The sequence below is a fragment of the Anomalospiza imberbis genome, chromosome 1 (genome assembly GCF_031753505.1).
Source record: "Anomalospiza imberbis isolate Cuckoo-Finch-1a 21T00152 chromosome 1, ASM3175350v1, whole genome shotgun sequence".
In the NCBI taxonomy this organism is placed as follows: Eukaryota; Metazoa; Chordata; class Aves; order Passeriformes; family Viduidae; genus Anomalospiza; species Anomalospiza imberbis.
Window position 1 is genome coordinate 82837922 of NC_089681.1, and position 20373 is coordinate 82858294.

The 20373-nt window shown below is 37.4% G+C and overlaps 1 protein-coding gene across 15 annotated transcripts in view; it reads left to right on the top strand.

Moving 5' to 3' along the window:
* Positions 1 to 20373, top strand: part of ZCCHC2 (zinc finger CCHC-type containing 2) — a 44714-nt gene that overhangs the window by 11011 nt on the left and 13330 nt on the right. For 7 of the 15 annotated variants that reach the window (XR_011001456.1, XR_011001443.1, XM_068197873.1 and 4 more), the window contains exons 2-8: positions 4355 to 4466; positions 4579 to 4593; positions 7732 to 7808; positions 9978 to 10049; positions 13317 to 13429; positions 15392 to 15486; positions 18810 to 18911. Coding sequence is in view for 13 of the 15 variants with exons in the window: in XM_068197873.1 (XP_068053974.1) it covers positions 4355 to 4466; positions 4579 to 4593; positions 7732 to 7808; positions 9978 to 10049; positions 13317 to 13429; positions 15392 to 15486; positions 18810 to 18911 (586 nt within the window). In the remaining 2 variants the exon portion in view is untranslated. The remainder of the gene's footprint in view (positions 1 to 4354; positions 4467 to 4578; positions 4594 to 7731; positions 7809 to 9977; positions 10050 to 13316; positions 13430 to 15391; positions 15487 to 18809; positions 18912 to 20373) is intronic. The other 8 variants (XM_068197850.1, XM_068197860.1, XM_068197904.1 and 5 more) reach the window with 5 other exon arrangements.

The following is a 20373-nucleotide window of genomic DNA, read 5'->3' on the forward strand; positions in this document are numbered from 1 at the left end:
AGGAGGCATTTGATGGCAAACATGTCTTTGCTGAGAACAGATCATGCCTGACAAATTTGGTGGCCTTCTATATCTGGGTGGTAGTGTTGATAGGAGAAGCAACTGACGTCATCTCCCTAGACTTGTGCAAAGCATTTGTCACTGTCCCACGTGATGGCTTTGTCTCTAAACTGGAGAGGCATAGATTTGACAGATGGACCACTCAGTGGATAAGGAAATTGGCTGGATGGTCACACTCAAGGAGTTGTTTTCAAAGGCTCCCTGGTCCAAGCAGAGACCTGTGACAACTGGAGTTCCTTGGGGCTGGTTCTGGGATGGGTGCTGTTCAATGTCTTTGTCAGTGACATGGACAGTGGGATCAAGGGCACCTCCAACAAGTTTGCCAATGACAGTGAGCAGTGCTTTGCAGTTGTCACACTGGAGGGAAGGATCCACAGGGATCCTTACATATCCTTAACAGGCTTGAGAGAGGAATCTCTGTGAACCTCATGAAGTTCAGCTAGGCCAAGTACAAGGTTCTGCTGGTGGCTTGGGAGAATCCTAAGCACAAATACAGACTTGGCAGAGAATGGATTGAGAGCAGCTCTGAGGAGAAGAACTTGAGAGTGTGGTTTGATGAGAAGCTCAATGTGACCTGGCAATGTGTTCTTGCAGGCTAGAAATCCAACCACATTCTAGATATTAGAAAGAAATTCTTTACTGTGAGGGACGTGAGTCACTGGAACAGGTTGCCTGGAGAAATCATGGTTGCCTCATCCTAGGAGGTGTTCAAGGCCAGGCTGGGTGGGGCTCTGAGCAACTGTGTCTAGTGGAAGTTGTCCCTGCCCTTGGGAGAGGGATGAACTTTAAGGTGATCTTTAAGGTCCCTTCCAACCCAAAACATTCTATGATCATATGATACAGTCCTGGGAAATGTCTAAAGTGATAAGGTTTTTTTTTAACATAGTACTTGCTTTCAACCATATGACCAGAGATCTGTTTCATACAAAACTCTGGTCTAGGTTGTAAGAGCAGATAATTTTTAGGGTGCTCTCTTTGCTTGTTTCACTTTCAAGGAGAAATGTAGTTAATCCTCCAGCCCATCACTGAGATCTGTGTGATTATCAAATTAATTATCTGGCAGCTGGTTTGGGGCCACCCACATTTCCTACTTCACTATATTTTAATCATTAGCAGCAGCACTGTGAGCTGCAGTGAAGTCTCACAGTGACAAGGGTTTATGTGACCGTTAGCCTTATGGTCATGTGTGTTCTGTGAACATGGAATATGTTGTATTCATTGACAGGAAAGGATGAGTGCAGCTAGTTCTGTACAGCATGACCTTCCTCAGCGGTGTACCAGGCTTTAAAGGACTTGTGTTCCTGGTGTGACTGGCACCAGGTAGCAACACATGATGCTACTCTTAATGTTCTTTGGCCCTTCAGACTTTGCAGTCATTTGCACCCTAGAGTTGTCTGCTCTGACAGTGGCACCTGTATTTCAGTTACTTGTGGGTTTGATGTAGAACTGTCACAGCAGTTAACACCAAAAGTGAAGAGTTGTAATGCAGCTTAAGACAGGATCTGGAGCTTTGCAGGCTGTAAGGTGAAGCTGTGACTGCTCTGGATTTCCCACTGTCTACCTCCTGCATTGCACTAGCTATTGTGAAAGCCAGCAGTCACAGAATACGCACAGTGCATATTACTGGTTTACTTTGGAGGTGAAGAATTCAAGTGAATAAATTATGAATTTATTATAGTTATTTTATAATCATCAGCATAATTATTTAAATAAGGTTTGAAGCACGTAATATTTTGCAGTTTAGAGGGGGTCTTCAACTGCGGTTGTAGTTTGCCTGTTACGGACTGCTGCCATGGATAGAAAAACAACCATTCTGGAATAATTCACTGCAAAAGTATTTGAATGCTGTTACAGAGATGATGTATGTGCTAGGTAAGAAGCAATTTTCTAGTATTGGAAGGTGTAGCAGCATTTAATGCTTCTTTGACATGAGCTGAACAGAATACTTTTTTGAAGTAAATCCTATTTCTATACATCTCCTAAAAATTGCTCACAGATTATTTGACTTTTAAACTAGCAATTTTTTTTAGAATCGACCATATTTTGTTTTCCATTAATCAAAACAAATATCGTGACTTTGAATGCAAAAGAAGGTCTGACCTCAAATTTGATTGTTTTTAGATCAGGAGTTAACCAAACCAAAGTACTTCCACTTTTTTCTGTCCACAGTTCTTATGAAATGTCTGCTGAAACAGTATCAGTGGGTTTTTTGAGGAGCTCTGGAAGTAGTTCTCTCCTGAGCATGCTTGTGTGGTGGCTTGTTTGAGGGGTTATTTTAGTAAACTGAACTTGAAAATGTGCTAAAGCTGTTAAAAATTGCAGTCATATTGACATACAGCTGTTTTCCTTTCTTACCCCATATCTGACATTGAGCTCATAATTTATTAGATGTTTGCTGAGATTGTCTACTGAGTGACTGGGGACTGGTGTGAGTTTTATCTTAAAGAAACAAAGCAGGCTTTATATTTTAAATCTGATGGCTTTGAAACCTGAAATTACCAATGCTCAGCTCAGAGCACAAACCATACACTGGTTTGATGAAACAGCTGAAATGTCCTGCAGTGCAGCCTAAAGGCACTTGCTAACTGTGCTGCTGTTGGTGTCACTGACCAAAGTTAGGTTACCAGCATGCCCAGGGCAGCCTTGATGCCTGGACACTTCCTGGGTCTGCATGTGTTGGATATACTGTTAGGAGTTGCCACAGTTTGTACCCATGCTGTAGATGAAGTAAGCTGGTTTAGTAAGATGAAGCCACCTTTAGCTGATATATCTGTCACATCTGAAGAAGTTTGAAGAATTGGCACGGAATTCAGATGTCTTTTGCCGCCTCTGTGCTTTCTCATTCTGGTCTTTCTGTTGTGACAGTCTTGGGGTCCTCTTCAACAAATACAGTAACTAATCTTGGCTAATGATTTGTCTAATCATGTTGCACAAGTCCTTAAGATAACCCAACAAACCACATATATTCTTGGCACTTATTATGCTTCCTGCATTTAAAAATAAGGAGTGCTCTCTGGAGATTTATATTTTTTCTCTACCCATCTTTTATGTAGGTCTTTCAGTGTTCTTCATCCTGAATGAAAAAATCTAGTTTTCATGCAGACCAGTCCCTAAATGTTTCTGGTGCATTCAGTTTTCCTGAACTTGCTATTTCATCAGCTCATATGTTATACTACTTGTTACAGATAAACAAAGGTATTTTACTTGAAACAGATTAATCCAAACACTAGTAGTAACTTCCTGTATTTCCTAGTTCTTTGTGGATGTACCTTTCTAAGATAATGTGTTGTTTCCTTGAACATGGAATTAAACAGCTGCATTTAATGTCACTGGATGTTTTAAAATATTTCTGAGTTTTAGCTTGGTTGGTCAGTTTGTTTGTTTGCTTGCTTTTGTTTTAGCAAGACCTGGTCATTGAATAATGTGTGAATTGATACATTAATGTTTCATCTTAATTTGGAAAATATTATATAGGCTCTTGTTACCCTAGGGAAACCACTTGTAGTCCATGCTCTTCTAATACTTTTTTCTTAATTACCATTGTTAGCCTAGATTGTTCTTTATTCTCTTACTTATCTGTCCATGTTATCTATCTCCTGTGATTTCTTGTTGTGTCCCTTCTTGTGCACTGTATTAAACCAGTAATATGTCTTTGTATATAATTTTGAAGTCTGCATTGTAAATGTGGGGGGAGATGAGCTTTCAGTCTGTCCTTTTCTCTATGAAAGTGAGGATGTTGGTGGCAACTGCTTGTGTTCTGAATGTTTAGTTGGTAAGAGATGCATGGATTTAGTTGTTTAGAGATGCATGGACTACATGTCCTCATAGACTTTCCAAGCAGTTACTCATGATTCCCTATAGAAGAGGTGGCAGGCTGAAGGCACAGGGCATGAATATATTGAGGAGAATATATTTAGAATGTGGTGAGTAGATGACTTAACATGTTAGAGTTGATAGAGTTCATGCTAATTGTAAATTATCAATGAAGTTCTGAGCTAATGAAGGTCTTCAATTGTCCAGCTTGAGATACCCTGTTCCTTACCCTATTCTGTTTTTAAAATAAGGTCAGTGAAACATTGGAGGTTATAGGTGACATTTGATAAGCACATAAAGTAAGAACTGAAATGGCCAATGAGAACCTTTTTGCCACTGTCAAGAGCTTCGGGTTTTTGTCCCGTGGAATACCAGATAAAGGGTTTGTGGGTTTTTCTGTAATACCTGCTATTTAGAGCAAGCTTTGGTAACAGATCTTCTACTAAGACATTTCTTTTTTTTTTTCTTTTTCTTGATTTAGAACGACTTTTCCCATGGTGACTGCATGTCAAGTAATGAGACCAGTTTGCTAGAACGAACCACAGCACCTCGTGATGGACTCCCAATGGCTTCCCATAGACCTCAGCGAGAAGGTATGTTGTCTGAGCTTTCTTTTGAAGAAGACTTTCAAGGGTTTCCTTGAATATTAAACTCTGTTTGGAGTTGTAGGCATCTTGTATCTCTCTTGCTGTTCATCTGTACAAGAAGCTGCAGTGATTGGTAAGTAAAATAGCTTCTCTGCCACCTACATTCGTCTTTTCTTTGCTGTAACAAGTTGTCATTTGTGTTAGCTGCTAACTGCTAATGAGTGCCTGCATGAAAATTAGCTGCAAATAGGCTTCCCACTGGAAAAAAAGGGTAGGATTTGGGGGAAAACAAGATGATATAATGCATTTGTATTAACAGTGTTTAAATTTTTTAAGCAAAGCTAAACACAAAAATACTGGGAAGTAGTCAATAGATTTTGCTGCTTGATTCAGTTGTATTTGATGAGATTAAAAAAAAAAGCAAAGAAAACCCACATATTAGCAGGTGTTATAGAAATGGCGGTTTGGAAAAGTGAAAGGCTTCATAGAAGTCAGTGTTTTGGCTCTGTTGGGGAGAGTAAGAACAAGGCTTCTGAGCATTATCAAAACTCTGATAGGCAATTGCCAGCACAATTTCTTCTCTTTGAAGAAATGAGCATTTCTGAAAGCAGATTTATTCTCACCCTTTATTCTTCAAGAGGATTAGCAAGTTACTTGTCTACTCAAAATTAGTCAACAGATAGTCTGCAGCTAGGAAGGAGCCAAAAATATGGAAAAACGATTTCTCTTCATTTTGTCCTCATAAATTGAAAAAAACCACAAGAGAAAGATAATGGCAGATTATAGACAACAAACCTGTTTCAAATCCTTTTGTGGAGTTCATAGTGTTCATATTTATGAATTAGAAACCTAAAAGGGGGAATCTCTTTAGTAACACTCAAATTAAGTAACAGAAGCACAAAAAAATTTGAATAACTTAATCTAGCAAAGAGCTTAAATATTTTTCCAAATTTGTATTATCATAGTGAGAAACTACAGTGAAGGATCAGAATACCTTTATGATATTTGCCACACAGTTATGTGGTAGAGATTCCCTGCTGCAGAAATCTCCTTACTGGTTAGAAATACCACTGATAGTAAAACTTGGGTTTTATTCTCAGCTGTGATGAATATGAATTTTTAAAATCTTGACTTAGACTTAGAATGGAAGTAGTGTCATGTATACATGCTTTACTTAATCATCCTGATACATGTGCTGTGTCCAGAATAGAGATAGAGATATTACATGCCTCATTGGTTTGTGTATTCAAACTTTTCTTCCTGCCTAGCCATTTAGAATATTTAAAATATCATTGTGCTGACAGAATTATAAGGGAGTCTTTTGAAACTGTAGAACTAAACCTGTGCAGCAATAACAGTGTAATTACCTGTTGTATCATGTATTGCAATGAAGCATGCAGCAGAAAGAAGTTAAGGAAGTTGAAGGTACTGCATTGTGTAATAAATTTTTTTATACCTGAGGACAAATTTTTAGCATTGAGAACATTCAATAGTTTAAAATAAGCAGTCTCATTAGGGAGAAAAAGCTTTTCTGTGAATGTTAATGGTCTTAGTTTCCTAATTGTGTGTGCTAAATATATGCATGTAGTGGAATGCAATTTAAACCACTATTCTTAGTTCCAGTCATGGGAATCAACTTATTAATTAACTTATGAATATAAATTTCAGTATCAATTTGAATGTTAGCCATTAAGAAATTTTACTGCAACAAAACTTTTGTTGTGCCATGGTCCTTCTTCTAACAGCACTTTAATCTATACCAAATGGGTAAAAATTAAGGTCACTAAACATTCATCTTTCATAAAATAATGATGTTGTCTGGCATCCTTAGCTCATCTCAGATTTCTTTCCTTTGTAATAATAAATCTTCATTAACTGGTAAAAATGAAGTGCTTGTATATCTTCCTAACTCCCAGCTAGAGAATTAGAAACAGTGTACACCAGCACATTCAGTATTTGTCTCTCTACTAATAAAATTGGAAGCTGTAGCACTATCACTGGGCTTTTTTGCTGGCTTATTGTTCCTTTATGGAAATTGCCAATACTTAATTATCTTAAAAATGGCATGTTTGATGGGGATGAGACTTGAATTGTAACTGTAACAAAATTAATTTAAAAATATTTACATTATATTATATTAGATGATAATTAGCTAATATCCATTAATAAGTTTTGCAACATACAATTGCAGGAGGTTTAATTTTTTTTTAGGAAGCAACACTGTTGTTATGAGTAGTTTGCAATATATCCCATGTAAACATGCAGTTAAAAATTGAAAGGAAGACATTAACTGTTAACACCACACACCTCCCTCCAAAAAAAAGAAGGTGTTTCTGAAGCATTGAAAGGAAGAATTGATGATGTAGGGCAGGTCGAGCTGCTTTTAAATAAATTTTTGGGGTTTTTTTACATGTAAAGATGTGTTCAGGCTTGCACTAGAATAGAATTTTGTTGAATTCTTAGGCCAGCATAGCAGCAAAAGTGGAAAGCCCATCTCAGCTACATAAAGGTTTTTATATGGAGTATTACCTGATCAATGCAGTGTGCCCTCAAGAAAGTCTCCAGGCCCTGAAAGCCATATGGTGCTGTAGTTTGCCAGGTCACAGCCCGAACTCAACTATTGTTGTGTACAGTAGGCTGTGGGGAGGGAATGTGAAAGTAGCACATACTTACAGTACCTTTTTTCCCCTCTCAGTTCAGTTCAGTGACACTCTTTACAGTGCAACTGTCGAAGCTTTCTGCTTCTTCTTTGTTTTCTGTTTGCTGACGCTCATTTCTGTCTCTTTCAGTCCTTCCCTAACTATTTTCTTTCACCTAAGAACCCTTCAGAAATGTAGTTATTTGGCCGTAGTTTGCCCTCATTTACTACTTGATGTTTCTGATACCTAGGTGTAGAAGGCACTGTCTGGTTTTTCTCAGCACTTGTTACTTCTTGGAGTAAAGATACAATTCAATTTCCTTTTATTGTCTTTTCACTTATAGTGGTTATATTGTTGTAGTTATGTGACATTTGGTCTAAATAAGCTCTTGGGTTATGCATAGATTCTCACGATTTGTGCCAAAGAGGTTGTCATTAGGCCAGAGAAATACTTGGAGAGAGCAAGGTTCTACCTGCTCTCGGCAGTTTGTTGCAATAAAACAGCTCCTAAGGAAGAGTCGTGCTGTGTGCATCAGGATTTAGCCTACAGGCATGCTCAGAGAGCCTGGGAAAGTAAGGAATGGTTTGCAAACTGTCAGTTTTGGAGTGCGCAATAAGGTGTTTTTCTTTCAGCTGTACACATTGAGAAGATAACTCTGAAAGACGTATCAAGAAAAAGGGCTGACAAACATTTGGAGTACACATTCAAAGTAAGCAAATAACCTCCAGGGTGTTAAAATTATTGTCTATGTACTGCATATACATACAGCTTGTTTCAAAAACCTTCACAGGAGGCAATGTTGAGATTCTTTGGATTATCTAGTAATTCTTTTGAATTCTGTGTGCAAATCAGGTGTTTTATGTAATTGTGGGCATAAAGTGTGAGGGCATAAGGTGGAAAGGTGTAAAACATCAGCCATAGCTGAGTGTGTGACATCAGTTCAGGAAACTTGGCTTTTTCTAATTCATAAGAATTCTAAAACTAGTCAGTCATTTGCTCACATGGCACAGGACCACAGCTGTGTCTGCAGCTGTAGATTGCTTGGAGTTATGTGGTCATTTTGGATCTTGTTTCTCGGTGTTTGCCATATGAAGGTGGATCCTGTGCTTTTTGAGAAAACTGGAGATTGGTGCCTTTGTTTTGGACTTTGTTTCTTAAGGCAAAATGGCCACAAGCTGGACAGCCTATCTGGTATAGTCTTCGTCTATTGTAGTAGCTAAGGGCAGTATGCATTAAATAATAGTTACTAAGGCTGTTGGTGGTTTTAGTTGAATCAAAGTAGTAATTTTTTTTTAGGAAGGGCTGACTAACACTATGAGTCATTGTGCCAATAGTTGTGAATCTGGTATTATACCAGATTTGAAGATAAAGTTAAATGTTCCCCTTTTTCACGCAAAAAAGAATGGTTCACATCAAACATTCTAACTGGTCATTTGACATGGGGGAGGTCTTTGAAGAAGTAAACTTTAAAAAAGCCATTTTGTGCTGAAAGTTGATGTGTTGATCCCAGAGTTTGGTATTGTATTCTGTGATATGGTATTCTCTAAATGAATGCACTCTTCTTTGGTTGAGGACAGTAATATGTGGAATGTAGCCTTCAAAGTTTTTAAGGTTAATCTGGCCAAATACTTCAACCACATCATAAATTTGTTTCCAAATAATCTGTGAAGTGAGTACGAAGTAAAATACAGTAGGAGATGGGGGAAGTTTGTACGGAATGCCTATGTGGATTATCAACATTTAAAGTAAAAAAAATATTTTAAAGATTCAGCATCTAGACAAATTTGACAGTGGTTTTGAATTTCTTTGTTAAAGGGGAAATGTGGAGAAATTCTGGCAAGTATTTCAGTAATCTTGAAACTCCACCTTTCTGTTAGGAAAGAGTTTCCTTTCCTCATCTGTGCAGGTATATTCTGTGCTCTTCACTGTAGATAATTTTGTGCTTGCCCAGACACTGCTTTTTAAAGATTGTAACAGCACTTGCAGTCATGGCTTCCCAGCTGAGGACACAAGGGTAGCTGGCATTTCTGGGGACTAAGTTGAAGGCAGTTGGTGGGTGACATTACTCTATCAACTCTTGAGAGTAAATGAATGTTTATAATTATCGTGTCCACTCCCATTATCCTGAATCTTCCCATGTAACTAATTGGAATCTTTGGCCCAGAAGTGGGCTTAAAGCCAGGCAGCACTCATCTAACCAAGCTTACTTACTTTTTACTCAAAACATGCATGTGAAGGTGTTGTTTTACTACTTGCATGTCATGTCAGAGCAATAAGCTACTGAAATTTTCTACAGGCATATGCCAAAATGATGTCATGAGTCTTGAGTGCCTTCTTCAGTAACTTGCAGTACTTTTTATGATTTGTAGCCTAAAACAACTTCTGTATGACTGTGTAAGATTTGAGTCTGAGGCAGATAAAATTGTTTTATAGATAATAAAAACAGAGATTTTTTTGTTTTGTTTCATTTTGACTCCTGGTAATGACAGTTAGAGTTCAATCCAATATATCTGACCTACAGTCCTTTTCTCTAGTACCTATTTTTTGTGGTTAATTATTTCTTTTTGATACAAGTCCCGTAATTCAGAGCCTTCTGCCTGGCTTCTTTCTGAGTCACTAATCTTCAGGGACTTCATTGTATTTCCTTGAATTTGTCCATGCTCCCTTTAGCCACAAATGTCATGAAGGTGATCCTAAAATACACACTCAAAATTAGTATGTCTTTGAAAAAGTACAGCCTTATTCCTGTTTTGCCTGGTGTTTGCTTAATTGTGAGTCTTAACTCTGAGATTGCCAAATTTATGGAATTGTTCTGACAAGCTAATTGCTATGAAATTTGGAAAAAGGAGCTTTCCTCATTTTTTTCCCTTCATTCTAGGTAACCTGGTCCGATTTTTCTGTAACATGTGTAACAAAAACACATCAGGAGCTTCAGGAATTCCTGCTAAAAGTATGTATTCAAATACTAAAGTAGTGTTTACACATCAGGTGTATAACTTCAGAAGTAGTCTAGGAGAGCTGTGATTTCTGGGGTGTAATTATAGAAACAAAAGCATGCCAGCAGATTTTTGTACTTCACAATTGCATTAACCATTTAATTATATATATTGGAATGAAGGATCTTGACAGAAGAAGCAGCCCTGAAGCATGTTTGGGGAGTTTCCCAGGAGGTGATTGTTTGTCTCATCCGAAATGGTGCTTAGAGTTTTAATTGAACTACCATAAAACTACCAGATGAGTTTTCATTATTCCCCACAGAGCTCATGTATATGTACAACCACTGGTCATTTGCTTGTGTTCCTGCTAGAAGGACCTTAAAGAGTATCATTTGTTATGTTTAATTGGTGAGACACAGCCATAAGGATAATAGTTTTTAATTTAGCTGTTGTATTCCTCAGTAGAGCAAAGGCTGGCCTATGCATCATCAGGAGGAGTTCAACCTGAGGAAAATCTAGCAACTATATATGTGTGTGTATTCATGTTTAAAAAAACTAAAAGTTCTCTCAGTAGTTTTCCTCTCTGCTCCGATCAGAGAATACATTTCTGTGCACAGGCCATGTACAGACCCCATCAGAGTGATGACCTCAAACTGTGCGTTCATTGCCACTGTCTAATGCTTTGTGTTCCACCTACTTTGGGAAATTACTCTATATTTAAACTCTTCCCTACTCAGGGCAGTAATGAGAGATCTGTTTTGGACATTTTTGATGGTATCTGGTGTTCTTAACTGCAGTGTTAACTGCGAGTGGAAAGCCAGTCACTGTACAAAGGTCATTGACTTGTTCACTGTTTAAATTATCAACGTAGTTTTCCGGTATTCCAGAAATTAGGCAGTGAATATTCACAACTGCTTTAATCTAGTTGAATATCTGGTTCTAAGCGTTCCCAGAGCTTAGTTTGTGAGGATTTGAATTATGAATGGCATGTCTAGTTACAAGTGGGTTATCCCACAGCTTAGGGTACCATGCATCTGCACCTGAAGAGAACCCTAAAAACAGCATTTCATACAGGGTCCTGTGTAGCTCTGGGATGAACATTCAGATGCATGCCCCCTGTTCTCCCACTTGTGTAAAACAAACATCAGTGTCTGAAATGGACCTCCTAGAACCTACTTGCTTCCTAGAGGAGCCAGGAAAACAGACATAATCCAGAGTGTTGAAGGGTTATGCTGTTTGACTGATATAGGGTGTTCCATGAGCTGGTTTGACTGCTCCAGCAGTGTCTAGGAGATGGCAGAACAAGAGGAAGACAACCACAAGCTGCTATGAGCTTCCTGAGGTCTTCTGTGGAAAATGTGCACAGCTGAAAAGTATGTTTGGTTTGTGCAGGTTTGATAGCCGTAGGTATAGAAGCAAGAGAGGATTGTTAAATAAAGCAGGACAGAACTTACTTGCTTTAAAAACCATAAAGTACAAACGTCGACTTCATATTCCCTTGCATTTTGGCTTTTTGTCGTTCTTGTTCCAATCTACATGGCATTGTTAAATAGTATGCTCGGGTTCCAAGGGGCAGAAAAGAATGGTCAAAATACTTGATGGAAAATTCCAGTGCATGTGATAGAAATAAGATAATGGTAAAAATTGTTTCAGAATAGACACATTGGTGGGAAAACTTAGGTAGTAAATGGCATAACTTGGATGCTTTGTGTTAAAGACTGGCTTCTCTTGGGTGATAAGCATGAGAAATTCTTTGCAAGTAGGAAATCACCCACATATGTGGAAGGACTAATAAGCTTGTAAGTAACAAGGCTGTCCCATTACCTTAAGCTAAGCACCTAATCTTGGGTTCGTATAACTGAATCTTTAACTACAGAAGGAATTGCATTCCTTTTAATGGAAGTTTTAAAGACAAGAAGGTAACTGTTTCCAGAGACAAATCTACATTACAAAATACTAGGATAGGAGATTTGCTCATTCCTACACTTCTGCAGTTATTTCCTGATACCTTTTGGCTAACACGGACTAATTCTTCAGTCACAGTTCCTCAGTAATACATATTAAAGCCAAAGGGTCTGTTAAGAACAGCTGCTTTCAGCCCTTCTTGGTTTTAGATCTAGGACATTTCAGTACTAACATAATACTAACAGCACCTGTCTGTCTGGATTCCAGGAGTTCCTCTTGTGTGTGTTACCAAGCAATTATCTTCATCAGACACAGCATCCCTCTGTTAGTACCACTTCATTCAGTGAAAGAATTACTGAGTGCTGGGCTGTTGTTCCAGTAGCAGGATGCAATATGCAGCTGGCACTCTGGGTCAGGTGTATTCCACATATACAAGAGGAAGATGCTGCTCTAGTGTAAATTACTTAGTGCTGTTGATCATAACTGGTGGCAGATGTTAACAATATAAGCAATAGCTTTGAACTTTAGTAAAAAAAATGTTTTTCAGTGGCAGTTTACTCTTAATTCTGCCATATTAAAATATTTTTTTAGATGTAGATGAACAAATTTTATCAGCTTTGATGTACTTAAGTACAACATTTGGAAGTTGTAAAGGTGAAAAAACTTTGTTCTGGGGAATATTCTTCATTTAAAACAGACATGCTCTTAAGTAGCAAGAATTTTGCCTTCTCAGCCAGAGCATCAGAAGTCCTCACTTTGTAGGATGAGCATTGGAAAGTTATGATGAATTTTGATAAGAAGTTTCAGTGTTAATAGCAACTGGGGAGGAACTCGCTATTAATTAATCTCAGTGTTGCCTGATGAAGTCTAGGGTATTAAATAATTGAAATGGTTTCCTTTCTACTCCTGTTTATCTAAAATAGTTTAATCCAGCTAAGTGATGATAGCGAGTACAGTGCATTCAGTCACGCCTGGTTATTTTTTTTTTTGTGTCATTTTCAGAACTAATTTCTATATGAGAAAGATTTAAAGATATAAATGAAAAAAAAAAGGGCTGCAAACTATCCTGGAGAAAAAAAAGACTGTAAACTATCTTGAAAAAGACCGTAGTATTTGGTAGATTTCCAAATGTGATTCTTTCAAATAGAGCTTTAAACAGTTTTATGCCTGGATTTGCTGTGAGGATTTACAGCAAAGTGTTTCTCTTGCAAAACTAGATGATGTTGATTTTGTTGTACCTTTGGTCTGTAAAATACATCACTCAAACTGAAACAATTGAGTTTCTTGTTGATACCAAAAGGTATAAAGACTCATAGTGAACAAATATAGTCTTTAAAATGTCAACTACTCATTTTTCACATTAACCTTTTTCTCAGCTCCCAAAGGAACTGTCTTCTGAAGCATTTGACAAGGCTATTTTAAGAGCACTAAATCAGGGTTTTCAGAAGAGGGAAGAACGAAGGCATGCTGATCTTGAGCCCATAATCAGGTAAATGTTTTAGCAAATAGCCTGAAATTCATCACCAAAAAAGTGATTGAAGTCAAGCTAGAAGACTCCTATGGACAGTGGAAGTTATGCTACCTAGACCCAATTTGCAAAGAAAGTGGGAAGGCAGTGATGAAGTAGATACTCTTGACTCTTAGATTTTCTTTAAATTAAGACTTTTATTAAATTTCATAGAATTACTTCTCTCAAAATAATTGCACAATTATGGAAATATTTGTCCTAAGCAGCACTATATAGTAATGATTGGCATTTGTGGAGGGTATATTTAGAAATACTAGAAACAGTAATTCAGAGCACATATGTTCTACTTTTTATGACAGGATAGAGTGAGAGACAGAATGGAAATTAAAAGGAATAAACAGTAACAGTGAAATATGTATATAAAATTAAAAGTAGCTCATGTATTTCTAAGAAAATGGCCCATATCTCATTTACCTGTTATTTAGTGATGAGAGAACTTGGTGGTCAAATTCTGTAACTCAGAACTCAGAACAGTAATATGAATTTGGGTTTGACTGCTTGGGGTTTTTTTTGTTTGTTTGGTTTTTTGTTTGTTTTTTGTTTTTGGTTGTGGGGGGTTTGTTTGTTTGTTTTTTGTTTGGTACAGATAACCTTATTTGTCCTTTTCAGTCAAGATTGTTCAACCTTGTTGAAAACAAATTATTCATCATGTTAGGCAGTGTCTCTTGAGTTGAGGAAGTTGAGGAATCAGGCGCTGCTTCTTAAACTCCTACTCATAATATTCTGTTGGTTCTAGCATTTTGTCCTAATATTTTAGTTAAAGAAGATGTAGAGCCACTCTGAGCCTCAACTACCCCCTTACCAATTTTTAAATAAATCTTGATCTGTAATATTTGTCTGTCTTTATTGACTTGATTGTCAAGCCAAAATTAATCTCTGTGAACCATTTTGGCTAATAAGCATAGTGGTTTTAAATCAATAAACCTGTTAAGCAGAGGTTGACTTAAGGGAATGTATTGTAATACAGAGAGGTTGTGAAGCCTCACTGCACAGTAATTACAAACCCAAGAGACTCACTTCGAAGGTAACCTTTGAACAAACTGAACTGTGCTAGAGTAAGCAACTGTAATTACAATTTGCAGGTTGTGTTGTGACTATACAGGAATGCTACATGAATAATCCCAAGAGAATAGCATTACTGTATTCAACTTCATTTTTCTTTCAGTGTCAGTTTTAGCATAAATATATACTTGTTTGGGGGTTTCAATATGTGCCCATTAGCCAAAAATTGCTCTCCCCTGCCCCTCCTCCAAAGAAATAGAGCTGGGTAGTTCCTCTTGGCAAGTAATATCTGAAACCTTCATGTGTGGGAAATGAAAACCATTCATTGTAGGCCTATTTTCTTATTTGAAGCTAGTAAAACTTGTCACTGACATCTTGGTAACTGACTCAGACCAGTGCAAAGCAATATTGAGCATCCTGCCCTTAGATCTTTGAGATAATTCTGAAATTCAGATACTGACATTATAGGTGAATTCAACTTTGTATTTGACCGTACAAATGTATTTAAGAAAGAGATTCATTGTTTTGGGAAAATAAATGTGTTCTCAGTTGAAAAAAAAAAAAAAAAAAAAAAAAAAAAAAAAAAAAGTTAAAACTGAGAGTCCAGTGGTTTTGGACTCAATCCAAACTCCTCTTTAATAAAATGTTACAAGTGGCTAAAATGTTTTCATTGGGATGACTCAAAAGCACTAAAATCAAAAAAATCATCGTACCGATTGCTTATATTGACTGTACTCCAAGCTTACACTAGTGCTTAACAGCAAAGCTCAAATGAGCTTTTAGCATTGTTGAATGTGCAATTTGAAGGGTTTGGACTTCTTAAGAACTGCCTATTTTGCTTCTAAATGGTCCTATAGGAAATTTTTGTGTTCTTCCTATGATTTTATTACTTAATTTAACAAACTCTCACTTAAATTTCAGGCAGCTATTTTCAAATACATCACAAGCTTTTCTGCAGAATCAGAGAGTATACAACTTCTTCCAATCAATTTCATCCGAATCTTTGCACACTCACAGTAAGAAATATCCTAATACTGTTTTGTATAATGAAAAGTCTATAAAAAGCTAATCTTGCTGCTGTGCCTAAGTACAGTTCTACAGTTTTTTGTGTGTTGTATTCCACTGGTTGTATTTGAACTCCTGGTCAATTAACAGTTTCTTGAGCAGATGCTCATACTTTTGACTGTGGGAACATGCTATGTAGTATCAGCTTGTGTTCTTTTTGTTCATTCTTTCTTTCGTTCTTTCTTTAGTTCTTTCTTTTGTTCTTCTCTGTACCATCATGCTCTTCAAATAGACTCTTATGAATTGACTTTGTTCAACAGTTTGGCATTTCTTCCTTTCACAAAATCTTAAATTTTGGAACAAAAAGTTTGAACTGACAAAAAAAAATCACATCTGCTTTTTGTTTGTTTTCTTTTGTAGATTAAGCATCTGTCTTGATGTTTAAACTGAGATTTGTTTTGAGTACATAAATTATGGGATGTTCCTAATTTCAGAACATACAGAATTGTGTTCCACCATTTGCTTTGCAGAGATTTCTTTGGTGGCCCTCTTAACCTACTTGTTTATTACAGTTGTTTGTGTGACCAAAGCTTGGCTTCTCTCTATGGGTGCCTTAGGATGTGATCTTTGTTTCCATTGAATCTTGTCTTATTTCAGTGCATGTTATACACCATGACAGTTGAGGCACTGGGCTGTGAGGCCACTGCCTCAAAAGTTGCAAAAGGTCTTAGTAAGGAGTTGAATAGATTGGAGGTTCCAAACAGATTGCTCATATTCATTTGGAAGAAAATAGAGGAATGACAGCTGACTTCAGTTTGAAATGATGTGTGTGATCTGTGACAGATGTATTCTTTCCATTATGAGATAGAAGCACTGTGGTTAGGATAGCAGCTGTAGGTCCCTTCGTAACATTTTTTAGAAACACTTAGTACATCCTTACATGGCAGTTTTGTGAAAATGTTAAACTAATAACAATCAGGGTATTTGTGGAACTGGCTGGAATTTACTGCTGTAAAACTTGACACCTTTGTTATATTGAAGGCGGCATGGGGAGGAAAGAGAAAGTCCAGAAAGATTCATGTTAATGATGGGCACACTGGACAAGGTGTGCATATTTTAGACTGTAGACTATGTCTGGTTGGGAAGGACTTGCAAATGCATTGTTGTACATGGTATTAGTTTGAAATGGTTTCAAAAAAGAACCAATGCCAAGTTTCATTAAGACAGAGTTGACTGGGCAGAAATGATCTGCAGGGTGGGTAGATCAGAAGGAGAATAGACTAATGTCAATTCTGTCGGAAGTCTTATAGATTAGTGATCTTAAATGTGAGATAATTTTTATAGTAATAAATTATTGAGTACATGAAAGTTCATGAGGATTTGTCAGATGTAGAATGTATGAGAAACAGGATGAGAAACTTAATTGTTTAACAGAGAGGAGGAAAGACTCAAATGGAAGATGATTTAAGTCTTCAAATATCAGAGTCGTAATTTAAAGAGGATGATCTGTTCTCTCTGATGGATAAGACAGAAAGCACTAGGCTTAACTTCTTATGAAGAAGATTAGGACCAGGGGCAGGCAAGAACCTGGTGATTACCAGACAAGTCCAGAGTAGTGAGGCAGGTCTGAGGTCAAGGCATAAAAACAAGTCAGTAGATCAGGGTTAAGAACAGGATCAGCAAGATTCATGTCCAGGCACAGGTGTGCTGGCAGTGCACCCTAGGCAAGGGCCTGAGCTCAAATGCGGCTCCCGAGCCAAAGGATGGAGGCCCTGGGTGAGGCATCTGCCAGTTCTTTTCCCAGCAGTCACACCCTTAATTGCAAAACTGCAGTGTACGAGATTGAATCTTCACTGTGGACAGGTGAAGCCCTTGGGAGAACAAGGGAGAGTTGCAAAGCCCATTGGCATGATTCAGGCCCTGACATTGAGTTAGATATTAAGAAAACATTTGATGAAGAGAATTAGGGTGATAAATTTAAGCATAGTTGTTTCTCTTTTGAGAAGAGGGACTGGATGACTTGTCCATGGTAGCTCACAGTCATGTTTCCTGTGGTGCAGGCTAACAGAAGCTGTATCAAGTCAAAAGTGCTCACCCCACCTGTTGCCAAAATCACCCCAGTTAAGTGGCCCTTGAGGGGCTTGGTTTCTGTGTTTGTCTAGGCTTCCTGTTTGGGATTCCTGTAATCCTGCTCCTTGTTACTGCAAGTTAGTTGTAGTCACACATTTTGCATGTGCTGACAGTGTTGGGAAAGGAAACATATATTTAAGAAAAATCTCATCTAGTTCTCGAATAGAAGATGAAGAATTAATTGACAGACAAAGCATTTGTGGCTTAAATTGGTTTTCAGTTGCTATACAGTAGTCAGGGATAAAAATATCTTTTTACAGAAATACAAAGTTATTTAGCAAAACCTATGTGGAAGTAAATTCTATGTTTGGGATTGGTCTTCATACCTTAATTAATAGTGGGGATCTCACACTGAATATTCAGTAAGCTTAATTATGCTGCTATGGTTCCATTGAGGAGGAAATTAATTAGCTCCCTCCTGCTTCATAAATTCAGTCGTTTAGACAATTTTTCAGGTTGGAGTAGACTTCTGATTCCAGCTTTTGATTTTGAGAGCATGATCTCTGGGAGTTTAGTGTCTTCGATGCAGATGATATTCAGAAAGATCTTATCAATGTTTCAAGCTCCTAAGCAAAAGCTTTCAGATGCTTTTACCTGCACTAACTTGGAACTTTTTGAGAGGGGAAGGGTAGACTCTTACTTAATTTAAGAAATTAAGTCCTTTTTCAGAGCATGGAAGTGGTATTTTTGCAACAAAACTGTCAATATTATTCCTAATAAAAAGGCAAAAATTATGTGTGAAGACTGTGCTAAGGGCACTAGAAGACTTTAGCCCAAAGTAGGTCTCTTTTGGCAGATGAATGATTTGACAGTGGAGGAATGTAATTTTTTGCAGAAGAATGCTAGTAACTCTCATTGCTCTCCTCCCATTTCCTGTTGTAAAACAAAATGATTATAAAGAAAAATCTGAAGTGCAACATAGTAGGAATATCTCTAATAATTTTCAGAATCACAGCCTTTTGAAATTGTACCATAGCATTAAAATTATTTTCAACACTATTTTCTGCAAAATAAAAGTATCTCTTAAGAGCCTTTACTCCTGGAGATGGCCTACTTTGAAGAAGGCAATGTTCAAATAGCTGCCACATGCAAACCAGTAAGTTCAGTCTTCCATTTCCCTAGTTTCCAGTTTAGTGCAAACATTCAGGAACTGTCCAGTTGTTCAAGATCTATAAAGTTACTACGTGAACTTTATTCTCTGCAGGTAACTTACAACCCTCTTTGAAGACGGTTAAGACAGCAGAACACTTCAAGGAGGACAGTTCAGAAGCTTCAAGTCAGGAGGAAGGTAGTTGTGTACTCAAAGGTGGTTCGTTGAGATATTTTACCACACTCAGTTCTGGAAATTATACACTTGACTGATTTCTCCATTGATATGAAGTGGTACAAAAACTGAATTAAATCTGCTATGCAAATGAAGAATTTTTGTGTACTTTCAGCAGTTTCCTTAAGAGGTTGTTCTGTAACTCAAGAAATGGCAGCATTCATAGATAGCTTGAAGGCAGGAGTTCACAGCTGTGTTGAACAACCAGGAATATATACTTCACAATTTATTTGAGCCAAGATTATTTATAGACTTTCATGTCTTTACCTATTTATTCTTCAATTACCGGGGTTCAGAGTTAAGTGCAGTATTTCAAGGGCATTTCAAGACTGTTTTACATTATATATGCCAAATTTGTCTAGCTTCTAATTTTACACAGAAAAAATGTCCAAGTTTTCCTCTCTTATTATTAACCTATGCTGCTTTGATACCCTGGACTGTTGCTAAGGTTGGGACTGTAGTAAGTATTGATTACAGTCTGAAAGCTAGTGTTTTTCAAATGCCTCGAAAACAGTTCGCACATGGAAGCAGCAGCCTGGTGACTGGTCAGTAGTTTCATTCTGAAAGGAACAGCAAGCCAGTTTTGCATTGTTTTTAGAAGGAAACAAGTACAAGCTCCTGGTAGGTGGAAAGGATGGGAAAGGGGACTGATGGGTGAGCACGCACCACTGAACACTTTTGCTGGCTTTCAAGTAATGACAGCACTCTTACCCTCTTTCACATCAATAATTCATAAGAAGCTTGCTGTTGAACTTCTGTGGATTCAGTAATCTACATATGCAGTTTGAACAGCTTTTTCTTATGAAAATAATCATTGCCGTATTCTTAAGAATACACCAAGAATTTACACCAAGCAAATTTACAATATATTTGCTCAAATAGTCTTTTATGTACTGATCTTAAAAAGACATAAATCTCTTCATCTGGTGAAACTACAAATGCATTTCAGAACACCTTTTGTGCCATTTTAGTGAAGTCTTTACCAGAAGTTTAAAAATCTTTTTTTTTTCCCTCAGATTTTTAAATCATAATTTGAACTTTGGTGTAGCATTGACAGGAGTTCAGGCAAAATCCTAAGTACCAAGAATACTAAGATGATCAATAGTTGGAATTAAAGAAAGTTGCTTTTGTTAAAATTTAACAGTTGTCTTAAAAAAATTGGGTAGACTATGTCTCTAAAAGTTCTCCGTTTTACTTTGTAGACTCTTAGAATGGTTTGGGTTGGAAACAACCTTAAAGTTCCAAATCATCTGCCTCATGCAGGGAACCTTCCAGCAAAATGGGTTACTTGGAGCCCCACCCAGCCGTGCCTTGAGGCCAGATCTCTTTTTGTCAGGTGTAATTTGTAAAGCTTTACTTGCCTAGTGAATTTTCAGGTTCAGAATGCAGTGCTTTAGTGTAGGACTTGTATTCGTTTGCTAGTCAGAATGTGTGACATAGTTTT